This window comes from Mobula birostris, chromosome 10 (genome assembly GCF_030028105.1).
Source record: "Mobula birostris isolate sMobBir1 chromosome 10, sMobBir1.hap1, whole genome shotgun sequence".
In the NCBI taxonomy this organism is placed as follows: Eukaryota; Metazoa; Chordata; class Chondrichthyes; order Myliobatiformes; family Myliobatidae; genus Mobula; species Mobula birostris.
This window is the reverse complement of record NC_092379.1, coordinates 121,525,366-121,539,811: the sequence shown is the minus strand read 5'-3', so window position 1 is coordinate 121,539,811 and position 14,446 is coordinate 121,525,366. Positions and strand designations below refer to the sequence as shown.

The 14,446-nt window shown below is 45.2% G+C and overlaps 1 protein-coding gene across 2 annotated transcripts in view; it reads left to right on the top strand.

Annotated features, from left to right (window-relative positions):
• LOC140204292 (transmembrane protein 164) overlaps positions 1–14,446 on the top strand; it is a 149,425-nt gene that overhangs the window by 70,567 nt on the left and 64,412 nt on the right. For both annotated transcript variants that reach the window (XM_072270887.1, XM_072270888.1), the window contains one exon: positions 11,400–11,478. In XM_072270887.1, coding sequence (XP_072126988.1) covers positions 11,400–11,478 — 79 coding nt within the window. The remainder of the gene's footprint in view (positions 1–11,399; positions 11,479–14,446) is intronic.

Sequence of the window (14,446 nt, the reverse complement as noted above, 5' to 3'; positions counted from 1 at the left end):
ATTGGCAGACTGGCAAAAGGCAAGAAGTGGGAATAAAGGGGGCCTTTTCTGGTTGGTTGCTGGTTACTAGTGAAGTTCTGCAGGAGTTGGTGTTGGGGACCACCTCTTTTCACATTATACTGTATGTCAGTGATTTGAATGATGGAATTGATGGCTTTGTGGCCAAGATCGGGGACGATACGAAGATAAGCGGAGGGACAGGCAGTGTTGAGGAAGCAGTGTGTCTGCAGAAGGATTTAGACTATTGGGAAAATGGGCAAAGAAGTGGCAGATAGAAGATAGTGTAGGGAAATGTATGGTCGCGCACTTTCATAGAAAGAATAAAGATGTATACTATTTTCTAAACGGAGAGACAATTGAAAAGTCAGGTGCAAAGGGTCATCATGCAGGATTCGCTGATGGTTAAATTGTAGGTTGAGTTGGTGACGACTTGGATATAAAAACAACAATGTAATACTGAGGCTTTATAAGGCATTGGTCAGACCATACTTGTGAGCAATTTTGGCCCCCTTATTTTAAAAAAAATGTACAGGCATTGGAGAAGGTCCAAAGGACGGTTCATGAGAATGATTCCAGGAATGAAAGTGTTAACATATGAGGGGCGTTTGTGACTCTGAGCCTGTACTCACTGGAGTTTGGAAGAATGAGGGAGGGGAGGATCTCTTGGAAACGTATCAAATATTGAAAGGCCTAGACAGAGTGGATATTTCCTCTAGTGGGGGAGTCTAGCACCGGAGGGCACAGCCTCAGAATAGAGGAATGCCCATTTAGAACAGAGATGAAGGGCAATTTCTATAGTCAGAGGGTAGTGAATCTGTTGAACTCATTGCCACACATATTTCTGGAGGCCTCTTCATTGGGTATATTGAAATTGGAGGTTGATAATGATTAGTAAGGGTGTCAGAGGTTATGGGGAGAAGGCAGGAGAATGGGGTTGAGAGGGATAGTAAATCAGCCATGATGGAATGGCGGAGTGGATTCAATGGGCTGAATGACCTAATTCTGCTCCTAAGTTTTATGGTCTTGTGTGCTTATCTCAGAGTTTCTTAAATGCCCATAATGTAGCTGCCTTTACCATCAACCCGGTACCCTTTTTGTAAAACAAAAAACTTGCCTCTGACCTCTTTACTTCCCTCCAATCACCTTAAAATTATGCCCCCACATATTAGCCACTTTTGCACTGGTAAAATGTCTCCAGCTATCCACTCGATCTATGCCTCTTATTATCTTGTACACCTCAATCAAGTCACCTCTCATCTTCCTTTACTCCAGAGAGAAAAGCCCTACCTCTTCCTAAGACATGCTCTCTAGTTCAGGCAGCATCCTGATAAATCTCCTCCAAACCCTGGCCAGAGTTTCCACTTGTATTAAAGGTGTTACATTAACACAGATGCCTTGCAGCTGTTTAAGAAGCTGGCATGCCTCCACATTCCTAGGGGAAGGAACGCTGGCTTTGCCAGCAAACTCAACTCCTGACAGTGAATGAAAACAAGCTGTGCCATTTTCACTGCCTGTGTCTCTTCGTTGCAGTAACTTGTGGTTTTAGTTTTTTGTAGCTACATTCATTGCTGGGCTTCTCCTTCACTCAGTGCCCATCTTCCATGTGGGTAGGATTGTGCTGGAAGCATTGGCATTGCCAGAATCTCTAGCTGGGCTAAATTAGAATGCAAGCCATCCCCTATAAGTCATCCTGGGACACAGGAGACTGCAGGTGCCAGAATCGGTCCAGAAGAAGAATCTGCACCTGAAACATCAGCTCTCTGACCAACGGATTTCCTGCAGCACCTTGCTTGTTGCCCCACCAAGGCAACTACTAAATTGCTCTGGAATTAAAATGTTCAGAGCTGTTTTAGCTGCTACATTTCACAATGTGCTGCTTTAAACTGGCTTCTCACAAGTTGTGCTCAAATAGCCATATGGCCATTTTAGACTAAGTGATTTAGTACTAAATGATTGGGTTTTTCAACACATTCTGCTTGAAGTTCCAATGTGGATGCCACTTAGTGGCACTTTATTGGGTACATCTTTTTGTTAATGGAGATATCTAATCAGCCAATCATGTGACAGCAATTCTATGCATAAAAGCATGCAGCTATGGTGACGAGGTTCAGTTGTTGTTCAGACCAAACAACAGAATGGGGAAGTAACTTTGACTGTGGAGTGGTTGTTGGTGCCAGATGGGGTGGTTTGAGTATCTTAGAAATTGCTGATCTCTTTAGGATTTTCACACACAACGGTCTCCAGTGTTTACAGAGAACAGCATGGGGAAAAAGAAACATCAGTTAAGGGTCAGTTCAATGGGCGAAAAAGCCTTGTTGAGGTGAGAAGAGAATGGCCAGGCTGGTTCAAGCTAACCAGAAGATGACAGTAAGTCAAATAACTACCTGTTACAACAGTGGTGTGCAGAAGAGCATCTCTGAGTGCATAACATGTTGAATGTTGAAGTGGATGGGCTAAAGCAGCAGGAGTATACATACACTCAGGGCCATTTTATTAGGCATAGGAGGTATTGTACTAGTGTATTTTGAGTCCATATCCTGATGAGGGTTGCCCTCTGCAGAATTCAAGCCATTCGTAGACAACTTCGTCAAAATTTCAGAGATTTGACATTTTCAAATGCAGTCCAGTTTTTCAAACAGTCTCATTCTGCATAATTCTGGTTGGAAAATCTGGGTTTAAATTTTCATTTAATGTGTATATCTATCTTGTTCTGCATTTCTCTTTCAGTTCAATGGCAATTGTGCAATTGATTTAGTAAAAAATGAAAACCAAAATAGCTGGTCCATTCATTGGTGCTGTTCAGGTGACTCCCATGAAATCTGTGCATGGGAGTGGAAGAAATAAATCACAATGTGTTTTTCCCAACTTGTGTTTCTTGATGCACGCTTAGAAGCCATGACATGGAATAAAATTTGCTGTCACAAAAATAGTGTGGGGGTAGAAAAGTAAACACAACATCAGAAAAGTTATCTTGCTTTCTTGATGGAAATCACGATACAGTCTGGTTTCTAGGAGCGCAGCCCCTCCCATAACGGGGGCACTGGGTCAGCTGTGTGAAACGTTACTGTTGGTTGTTCTCATATTATAAAAACATTGTGCGTGATGAAGAAGGATAAAGTCCTTTATTACATTGGAAAGGAGGAAACTCCTATTTCCTGTTCAAGAAAGTTTCAGCAAGCCTCATTTACTTTTGTATAGACATTGCGTACATGGTTTTTATTGCGCCTGCCCCTCTTGCACCATATACTTTGTGCAACACAGAAGAAAGCCACTCAGTTCAAGTTTAATTGTCATTTAACCATATACATGAACACAGCCAAATGAAACAGCGTTCCCCTGGGACCATGGTTCAAAACACAGTACACAGCACATATGGAACTTATAGTTTTTGTTTATTTATTTATTGCGATACAGTAGAGTAGAGCTACTAGGACTTGATGTTTCTATCCCTATGGGAAGTCGGCACGCTCGATGTTGGCAGTGGGCTTGGAGTGGTGACAAGGAGGGAGGGTAGGTACGTCATCGGGATCATCAGGTGGGCACCCTCCTTCTTTGACGTTTCGTTGATAAGCCCACGACGTCTCCAGAGGGCTCAACGGTGCTACCTGGTGTCCCAGATACACCCCCCTCAGTTCCATACCCTCCTGTCTTCATCTTGCAGCCCAGTTGTTGTCTTTCCTTTTAATCCAAATCCTATTGCTGCTTTCTTCTGCTGAGTTTGACAAGGACTTGATTGCTTGTTGGAGGGAGTGACCCCTCAACCCATCTTCTTCAATGGACTGGTCGTAGATGTAGCAATGAATCCCCTGCATCCCACTTCTACAGGGAAAATCTTGGTCTTCCAGCCATTCTGGGCAGCTTCAGTTGCCAGTTCAGAGTACTTGGTCTTTTTCCTCTCATGAGCTTCTTCGACACCATCTTCCCATGGTACTGTCAGTTCCACATCATATGCCAGCTTGGCTGTTGTGGACCACAGGACCACGTCTGGCTGGAGTGTTGTAGCCGCAATGTCTGGGGGGAACACAAGCTTTTTATCCAGGTCCACGTCCATTTTCCAATCCCGAGCAACCTGCAGAATGCTTGCCTCATTTGATGTTATATGGTGCTCTTGAGGCTGGCCTGCTGGTACAAATCTTGTGATGTGAACATTTCCTGCCGATGTTTGTGGGAGAGCATTTGTGGTGATTCGCACAGAGTAGACCCTTTGAGCCACCCTATCCAGAAACCCCTGATTTAATCCCAGCCTAATTATGAGACAATTTACCATGACCGATTAACCTACCAACTGCTAAGTGTTTGGACTGTGGGCTGAAACAGGAGCACCTGGAGGAAACCCACACGGTCACAGGCAGAACACACACACTCCTTACAGACAGCAGTGGGAATTGAACCTGGGTTGCTGGTACTGTGAAGTGTTGTGCTAACCACTATGCTACCGTTTCCCCCCCCCTTCTATTCTACTTCATTATTAAAATTATTCTAGCAGAAAATCATTAGAGTTTCAAAGAAAAATTATGTAGCTTTAGTCCCTGAGTGTCATGGCCTCTAGATTGCTGGTTCAAAATACGTTTATTATCAAAGTATGTGTACTATATGCAACCTTGAGATTTGTCTCCTTACAGCAGCCACAACATACGGAGACCCAATAGAATCCATTGAAAAAGACTGTCAAACCCCCGACGTGCAAAATAAAGAACAAATCATGCAAACAATAAAAACTAAGCAAATAGCATTCAGGACTGAAGTTTACAAGCGTGAGTTTACAGCCACGACGCCAGTCGCAGCCAATCCAGGAGCCCACTAGTTGCAGACCACAGCCTCAGTTCAGCACAGAGAGGAGTGTACCTCGCTGAGCAGTGAGCTGAGCCCCAGCCCGCCCCTTGCCGCCAGCCCAACACTCTGGCCTTCTCGATCTGGCCTGGCATTAAATTGGCCAAATCGCAGCTCATTTCCTTGTTCTCGAACCCGAGCCCCGATGCTTTTGATATGCTCTCAGGCCTGGGATGTTGGGCAATCCCATCAGTTTTTCCACAAAGCCTGGCTAATTTCATTGGAGCCCTGCAACTCAATTCACTCATATGTCCATCAACTACCCCTTTTATTTCTGCTATCTGTCCCTAGGTGGTTGTTTGTAGCAGGTAATTAACCAAGCCAGCACATCTTAGGGATATGAGAGGAAAGGCCAAGTCACCCAGGGGAAAAGCCCCTGATGTGTGGTCGCAAGGGGATTGCAGAATTTCCACACAGACAGTACCTAAGATCAGGTTGGGGCTCGCAGTTCTGAGGCAGCAGGCTAGATCCCACGCCGCTGTGCTGTAGTGTCTGTTTACAGATGATTTGAAATGTCACCGTGCCCTCTGCTGCATTGTGGTCGGAGCCAGAGCTTGAGGCCCCTTTAGGGTGAAAGCACCAGTAGATGTCAGCTCATCTGTTCTCCCTCCCTTTGTCAGTTCCTTTCCTCTGAGTGAAATTAACCCCTCCGAGGTGTTGGTGCCCATCAGTTCCCGAGTTTGAAAAGCCGACCCCTGTGTTTAGATTCAGTCCTGCCATAGAAACCTGACCTGACTGCTGCCCGATGGCCACTTGGCATTTGATTCACCGCGAGAAGGATCGGGGCCAGAACAGCAGAGGCCAGCCCCTCCACGTGGCCTTGCTGAGAGCAGCTCAGTCTGAGCAAGGGACTGCTGAACAGGAAGCGGTCTTTCTCTTAAGTTTAAATACTTGAATGAGCCCTAGTTTTCCCAGGGCTTTACCCACCCCTGCTTCATTGAAACTGATAGCTGAAGGGGACAGCGCAGTAGCGTAGCAGTCAGTGTAACACTTTACAGTGCCGGCGATCAGGGTTCAATTCCCACCGCTGTCTGTAAGGAGTTGGTACGTTCTCCCCGTTTCCTCTGACTGCTCTGGTTTCCTCCCACATTCCAAATACCTGTGGGTTAGTAAGTTGCGCAGGAAGCAAGGCAGCACTTTCGAGCTGCCTACCGAGCATTCTTGGACTATGTCGGTCATTGAAGCAGATGACGCATTTCACTGTATGTTTCAATGTACGTGTGACATATAAAGCTTATCTTTCAATCTTTAGCTAATGCTGCAGCACAAGTTCCATTTGCATTAAAAAAAACTTCCTTTAACTCGAGCACTGACTGATGGAGGAGCTTTCAAACTGCTCATTGAGGCTGATTAAAGATGAGTTTTTTTTTGCCACATGCACATTGAAACATGGAAGCATAAATGAAATGTGTCGTTTCATGCCTTGGACCCTTTCCAATTCACTTATCACTCAAATCGATCCACTGATGATGCCTCCACTCTGTCCTGTCCCACCTAGAAAATGGGGTCTCATATGCCAGGCTGCTGTTCATAGACTTCACTTCGGCCTTTTAAGGCATCCATTAGTCTTGCGAGACCATGGATCTGCACCTGGAAAGTCTCCTCTCTCCAGGGTACAGGCTGGGCAAGGTTGTATGAAAGACCAGCAGTTGCCCATGCTGCAAGTCTCCCCTCTCCACGAGACCAATGTTGTCCAAGGGAAGGGCATTAGGACCCATACAGCTTGGCATCAGTGTCGTCGCAGAGCAATGTGTGATTAAGTGCCTTGCTCAAGGACACAACACGTTGCCTCGGCTGGGGCTCGAACTCACGACCTTCAGGTCGCTAGTCCAATGCCTTAACCACTTGGCCACATGCACACCATCATAATGCAGGAGCTGGTGGGGAAACTGTCCTCGTTGGGTGTCAACACCTCCCTCTGCAGCTGGATCCTGGACTTGGTAACAGAAAGGCCACAGTCAGTCGGTGTGGGCAGCAAAACCGCGGGGAGCACAGGCGCTCTCAGGGCTTTGCGCTCAGCCTGCTGCTATCCACACTGCTGACACATGGCTCTGTTGCAATATTCAGCTCAAACCGTGCCATCAAGTTTGCGGATGGCACAGCAGTGGTTGGCCTCATCAATGACGATGATGAGTCGGAGTACAGAGAGGAAGTGGAGCAGCAGGTGGACTGGTGTGAGAAAAGCCACCTAAGTTTGAACATGGAGAAGGCCAAGGAAATGATTGTGGACTTTAGGAAGGTGCAGATGAACCATCCCCCTCTGTGCATACGTGTCTCCTCCAGAGACAGAGTTATGTGCTCCTGGGGGCTCACATCACAGACGACCTCACCTGGTCCCTCAATATCACCTCCCTGAATAAGAAGGCATAGACAGCAGTGCCTCCACTTCCTGAGAAGATTGAGGCAAGTGAGGTCCTCCCTCGCCCCGTCCCCCTATCTAACTGAATTTTACAGGAGCACCATTGAGAATGTCCTGACAAGTTGCATCTCCATCTGGTAAGGGAGAAGTCGAGCATTGGACCAGAAGTCCCTACAAAGGACTGCGAGATTGATGGAGAAGTTCATAGGGATCTCCCTACCATCCATCAGGGATATTTTCTGCGTACATAGGGCCCTTAGTATTATCCAGGATCCCACCCATCCATCCAGCATCCTCTTTGACATTTTACCATCAGGCAGGAGACTCCGATGCATAAAAACAAGAACGGTCAGGATGGGAAACAACTCAGGCCATTAAGCTTCTGAGCTCCCTGCCACATCACAGTTGAAGTGTCACCAGATTATTTGTACTATAGCCTATAATATTTAATTTATGCAAATTATGTACTTTGTTTATCCATGTGTAATTCATTTGTAGATTTAATATTTAATAGTTATTGTGTTATATGTGTGTTATGTCTACTACTCTGCTCTACACCCTGGTCTGGAGAAACATTGTCTTGTTTGACGATATATGTGAATATAGTGAAATGATAATAAACTTGATGATATGTGCTGGGGACAGCACATAAATATTGCCATGCTTCTGGTGCCAACATAACATGCCTACGACTTTCTCACCTTAACCCATGTGTCTTTGAAATGTGAGAGGAAATAGGTATAGTTGGGGACCTGAGTTATAGGGAAAGGTTCAATCGATTAGGACTTTATTCCCTGGAGCATAAGAGAATGAGAGGAGATTTGATTGAGGTATACAAAATTATGAGGGGTATAGATGGGGTAAATGCAAGCAAGCTTTTTCCACTGAGGTTGGATGAGACTACAACTAGAGTTCATGGAGTAGGAGTGAAAGGTGAAATGTTTAAGGGGAACATGATGGGGAACTTCTTCGCTCAGAGGGTGGTGAGAGTATGGAATAAGCTGCCAGTGCAAGTGGGGGATTTGGGTTTGATTTCAATATTTAAGAGAAATTTGGATTGGTAAATGGATGTGAGGGAATGAAGGGCTATGGTCTGGGTGCAGGTCGATGGGACCAGGCATGTTAATAGTTCAGCATGGACTAGAAGGGGCTGAAGGGCCTGCGTCTGTGCTGTACTGTTCTATTACTCTATGACCCACAGAGGAAAACCACATGGTCACGGGGAGAATGTACAAGCTCCTTACAGACAGTCGTTCAAGGTTCAAAGGTCAAATTTAATGTCAGAGAAATGTATACAATATACATCCTGAAATGCTTTTTCTTCACAAACATCCACAAAAACAGAAGTGCCCCAAAGAATGTACGGCAGTTAAACATGAGAACCCAAAAGTCCCCCCTCCTGCACGTAAGCAGCAGCGAGCAACGATCCCTCCCTCCCCCTCCAGCAAAAAAAAGCGCATCGGTACCATCATCGAGCCCAAGCGTGCGCTAAGCAGTAGCAAAAACACAGACCAAAATTACCCCAAAGGCTTCACATTTCATCTGAAATTTGACAAACCACAGGTTCTCTCTCTCCCTGGCAAAGGAGAAGGAGGTGTCCCCCATTTTCACAGCGAGCGGGAGACATAACAACAACCCACTGGTTTACGATGTTAAAAGTCCGTTTCGTCACTTTTTTTTGAGTTCTGTGTCCAAAAATCGCAAAGACCTCAGGTCTTTGGGCCTACAGCGAAAGATTTTCTAGCCTCCCCGACAACACACGAGTCTCCTGCTGTGACACCAACCCTCGATCCGCCCGTCTCCAGAGCCCCGAGATCTTAGGCTTCCGAACACGATTGAGACTCTCAGGCCAAACCCTTGGCATGTCGAATAACGGCCTGTCGTGGAACCCCAAGATCAGGTCCCATTCCCGCAAACAACGGAAACCTCCAGTTTCAAAAGAATCCTAAAATGGAACAATAGAGATATTAAAGGTGGAAATAGAGCTGTTTCCGAAGATGCAAGGAAAGGAGTCACCGTTAGGCGCCATTGTCTCCTAAAGTGGGAATTAACCCCAATCACAGTCTGTGCACAGATTAATGGGTAACCTCAGTTGTCTCAGAAAGGAAGATTATCCAGCTCATGATGGAAACTTTTATTGGTTTCCTATGTGCAAAGCACTGTTGTTGCTATCTGTCTGTGGCATCCAGTCAGAGCTAATATTAAGGAGTCAGGTTTGGATGTATCTGAGGGAGGAGATTGCTATTTGTTGAGCTTGAGATGTTGTGAATTGGAATTGGTTCATTATTGTTACAAGTACGGAGGACAGTCGAAAGCTTGTCATGCATGCTGTTCGTACAGAATCATATCATTACACAGTGCATTGAGGCAGAACAAGGTAAAATAATAACAATGCAGAATAAAGTGTAACAGCTACAGAGCAAGTGCTGTGCAGATAAACAATAAGGTGCAAGATCATAACAAGGTAGATTGTTCAGTCTGAGTCCAATTTACCACACCAGATGTGTGTCATCAGAATTATCATTGGGTAGCTGCCTCCCCCCACCCCCCACCCCCTGGTCCATTTCAATATCCATGAATGTACTTTATACATTTTGCAAATGCACAAAACATTCTGTACAGTCTGTGGCACATTGTGGTGCCATTTATTATCAAGATTAAGTTTACATCTGCATGATTGTTCTTCCTTTTATGTACATTTCCATGAAGTTAAGTGACATGCTAGGTAGGTTATCATCTTGGACACTTTGTGGCACCTCAGTGGAAGATGAGCTGGACTCGGACAACACCCCATGCACCATCAGTCTATAGGCCATGCCACTGCGGGACTTGGGCTTTAATTTTTTTGTGTGACTGTATATCTTCTCACAGTCGTAGCTATATGTGCTGTGTGCTGTTGGTCCTGTGTCCTTCACCTTGGTCCCAGAAGAACTCTGTTTAGTTCAGCTGTATTTATATATGGTTGAATGACAACTAGCCCTGAAGTGTTGGTGCATCCTCAAGCACGTGTCCTGGTTCTTGGGCGGGCAGGAGGTGCCTCTGGCAGGGGAGGAGTATGTCTGTCTGGAAGCGGGACGTCCGGTTAAGTGGGAGTGTGCTGTAACAACTGTTCCTTGTAAAAAGGCTTGTGCAGAAAAATGCCTTTTATTCAAATTTCAAAGTAAACTTATTATCAATGTGTGCTTATGTCACCAGGTAATACCCCGAGATTCATTTTCTTGCAGGCATTTATGGGAAAAACAAAGAACGGAATTTTATGAAAAACTGTAATAAGCAAAGACTGACAAACACCAACGTACAAAAGAACACAGAATGTGCAACTAAAAATAACACTGAAAAGATGAGTTGTAAAGAGTCCTTGATAGTGCATTTGTCGGTCTCAGAATCAGTTCGGAGAAGTGGTGATTAAAGTTACCCACGCTGGGTCTGGGTCAGAAGCCTGATGGTTGTAGCCTGACTGTTTCTGAACCTGGTGGTGTTCAGACCTAAGGGGTGTCTGTACCTTCTGTCTAATGGCGGTAGCAAGAAGAGGGCATGGCCTGGATGATGAGGGATGCTGCCAGCGCTCTGTGTAGATGTACTCAGTGATGGGGAGGTTTTGCCTGTGATGGACTGGAGTGTATCTGCCACTTCCTGTAGATTTGGTCAGTTAGGATGGAATATCTGCAAAGCCTTTATTTACAGCTGGAATCCCGGAGACACAGGACATGGACACATGCAGCTCCTTGAGAAATATCCATTGGCCGAGAAGGTCTGGGCAGGAGTGTGGTGTCGGGGTTCACGCCAAAGCAGCTGTGTAACACATGGCTCTCTGTTCTACAGATTGTACCCAGTGCCACACACAGGAAGCACCCCACGATCGGTAAATCAGCAGCTTGGACAAACTTGCGGCCTTCTGTGTCGGGAGCTGAGCATGACAACAAGAGAAATTGTTTCTCCAAAAAAAATCTTACTCATAGCAATTACAAATATGTAACATGGTACAGAATGCAAGGGATGTGATTCCATTTGTTGAAAAGGTTGGTGTTGTATCAGTGTGACGTTAATGTTGGCCTTGCTTTACACATTGCTTTAATGAAGCAGCTTCATGAGTTGGACGCCGCCTTTAAAAGCAAGCACTGTGATAGGATCTTGCTAATCTAACGGTTGAAGTGTTAGATTAAGAAGAACATTGTTGTTTGACAAGTCTTTTCTATTTTTTCCTGTCCAGCTTCCTTTTGAGATGGAGATCTACTATATCCAGCATGTCATACTTTATATTGTTCCAATTTATCTGCTCCAGAAAGGGGGTAAGCTAGTGCAACTTTTTATTGACCTACCATTTTGCCATTTATTTCTCCTTTATGTAATTGATATAATACACACTTTACTGTTCAATAGATCAATTTAATACCAGAGAATGTGTACAGTGTACAGCCTGAAATTCTTACTCTTCACAGACCTCCAGGAAACAGAAAAAAAAAATAAAGAAAGTATGACAGAAAAGTCAGAACTCCAAAATCCCCCCTTCCCCCTCACGCACAGGCAGCAGCCAAAGCATTGATCCTTCCCCCGCCCCCCCCCCATACAAGCAGTAGCAAAGCCCCCAAAGAGACCATGATCCAGAGTCCATCAGAAAAACTCCCAACACTTCAGAATCTCAGACAGGCTTCTCCGAGCCGCTCCCCCCCCCACCCCGGCTCGAGGACCGACAGGCTCTCACTCATCATCGAGAGAGAGGGGTGGGGGGATCTCTTGAGTGCAGGGGCCTTCTTGCAACAGCAGTGCACACCGCCTCCCGTCTCGATGTTTCAGTCTCCTGCAACGCTACAGTTGGCGACGTGGGTGAGGAACCGGATCATCCTCGAGGACGCTCCCCGAAGGCGCACATCTTCCAGAGGGCATCTGGAAATATCGAAACGCCAGGCCACACAGTGAGAATGAGAGTGCGCCACTGGTGGAGAACCGTAGTTTGAGCTGCAGCTGTAGATCAGTGACTGCAACAGGACCCCAGCCACCTTGAAAAGGAAAGAGCGACATAAGAAAAGAAGAATAAGCTGTTTTGCAGATGAACTAGAAGAAGTCGCCTGGGTCTGCAAAAATCTCTGGTGCCATCCGACTCTGACTGTAGATTGATGAGAGTGAATGCATCGTCTGACATGGAAATACAACACTCATCCTGCGGCGATTAAAAAAAACATGCCTGAATAATCTTGAGCAATCAGGTGATAAGACAAATCAAAGCAGCTTCAGTTTTTGAAAACAAAAGGTGTGGAATAAGAGCAAAATGCTAGAAGTACTCAGCAGGCCAGGCAGCATAAATGGGGATAGATAGGCTGAGTTGGTGTTATAGATCAGTGAACTTGCACCAGACTGTTCAAACAGGGAAGGCTGGTTATCTGAAATTGTTGAATTCGATATTGAGTCCCAAGGTCTGAAAGATCCCAGGCAACATGTGGGATATTGTTGCTTGAAGTTATTTTGAAGCAGATGTGAGAGGCCACAGTAAGAGACAGACGGGATGGAAAATAATATTGACCAGCGATTAGAATTTAAGCTTGCTCTTGCACATAGGCGTTCTGCAAAGCAGTCACCTATATGGTGTTTAGCTTCTTCAACATGACGGAAACTGTGTCATGAGCACTGAAGCTCATGAGCTTGCTGCCCTGCGAGATTTACTCGTCTGTGCGCTGAACTGAGGCTGTGGCCTGCCACTAACGGACTACCTGATTGGCTGCAGTGATGACTGGCTTCGTGGCTGTGGACTCACTTCCATGAATTTCAGTCGTTTGTTTGCACAAGTTGTTTTTTTACCCCCGCACATTGGGTGTTTGATGATCTTGTTTTTTAATTGGTTCTTTGTTTCTTTGTTTTGTGGTTGTCTGTAAGGAGACAAATCTCAAGGTTGTATAGCGTATACATACTTAGATAATAAATGTACTTTGAATGCAGCAACAAGAGGAAGAATTGCACGTGAGTTGTTGCTTCATTTGAAAGGATTTCATGGGTTGCTGGACGGTGTGATGGGGGGGGTGGGGGTGAGGTACTAGGGTATGATTGGTCTCTCCTGCTGTTGTTTGGAAAAGTGTCATGAACAGGGGAATGGTTGGAGATAGAAGAGCAAACCAGGGATTCATGAGGAGGATGGTCCATTTGTGATACAGAAAGGGAAGATGATGTGTCAAGAAGTGGAATCTTCTTGAAGGAGATAGAGAATTACAGAGTATGGAGTCTGGTAGGATGGAAAGTGATGATAATGGGAGTTCTAGAATCAGTAGGATGGTGTGGAAAATGAAATGCAGTTGAAATCCCAGTCACCTATGAAAGAAAGCCAAGGACAAGGAGAGAGGAATCTATCTCTAAGGCTCTGATGTGGGAAGTCTGATCATTGGAACAGACATGATGGGGGCAGGGAGACGAGGAGTATGGAATGGAATATTTGACACGATTCAGATACATGGCACTGCATGTGTATCATGCTTTCATGACATTAAGTGTCTGAGTTCTTAATATCATGAAAGCTCTTAAGGAAGAGCAACTGTTTAGAGCCAGGACAAAGAGACTCCAACGTTAGTTAGCAAGTAAACTTGGATATCAGAGGAGATCATTTGTGGATCATTGGTGAAGTGGTTTGGAAATGGACTTTGAATTTTGAATTGTGGGGAAATATAATCTTTCCTAGAAACTGTCAGTGATCGCTGACTGGTGGTTAGCTGGAGCCATCTCCTGGTGATTTGCAGTCACTGACGTGAACATATGACTTTAATTATTTTCCAGGCTGAAGAAGCTATATTAATTTACTTATATTTATTTCAAGATACAGCTCAGTATCAGGCCCTTACGGCTCAGCGACGTCGATTACACTCATGTGACCAATTAACCTACTAGCCTTATGCCTTTGGAACGTGGGAAGAAACCAGAGCACCCGGAGGAAACCCACACAGTCACAGGGAGAACATACAAACTCCTTACAGACAGCGGTGGGAAACAAGCCCTGATAGAGGACACTGTAATAGTGTTATGCTTACTGCTACACATTTTTATTGTTTAACATCGTTGCCATGAGAAGAACTGGAAGTAGACGAACAAACTTCCAAGGAAAGGTGTAATTTAACAACCAATTAAGTTTGAATCAAAGCTGCCAAAGACTGATAACAGGCAGGTTTTGTTAACAAAGTCTAAAGGGACATCCCTTTAGAACAAAAGTGAGAAGTTCCTCTAACCAGAGAGTGGTGAACCTGTTGAATTCATTGCCACAGACAGCTGTGGAGGCAAAGT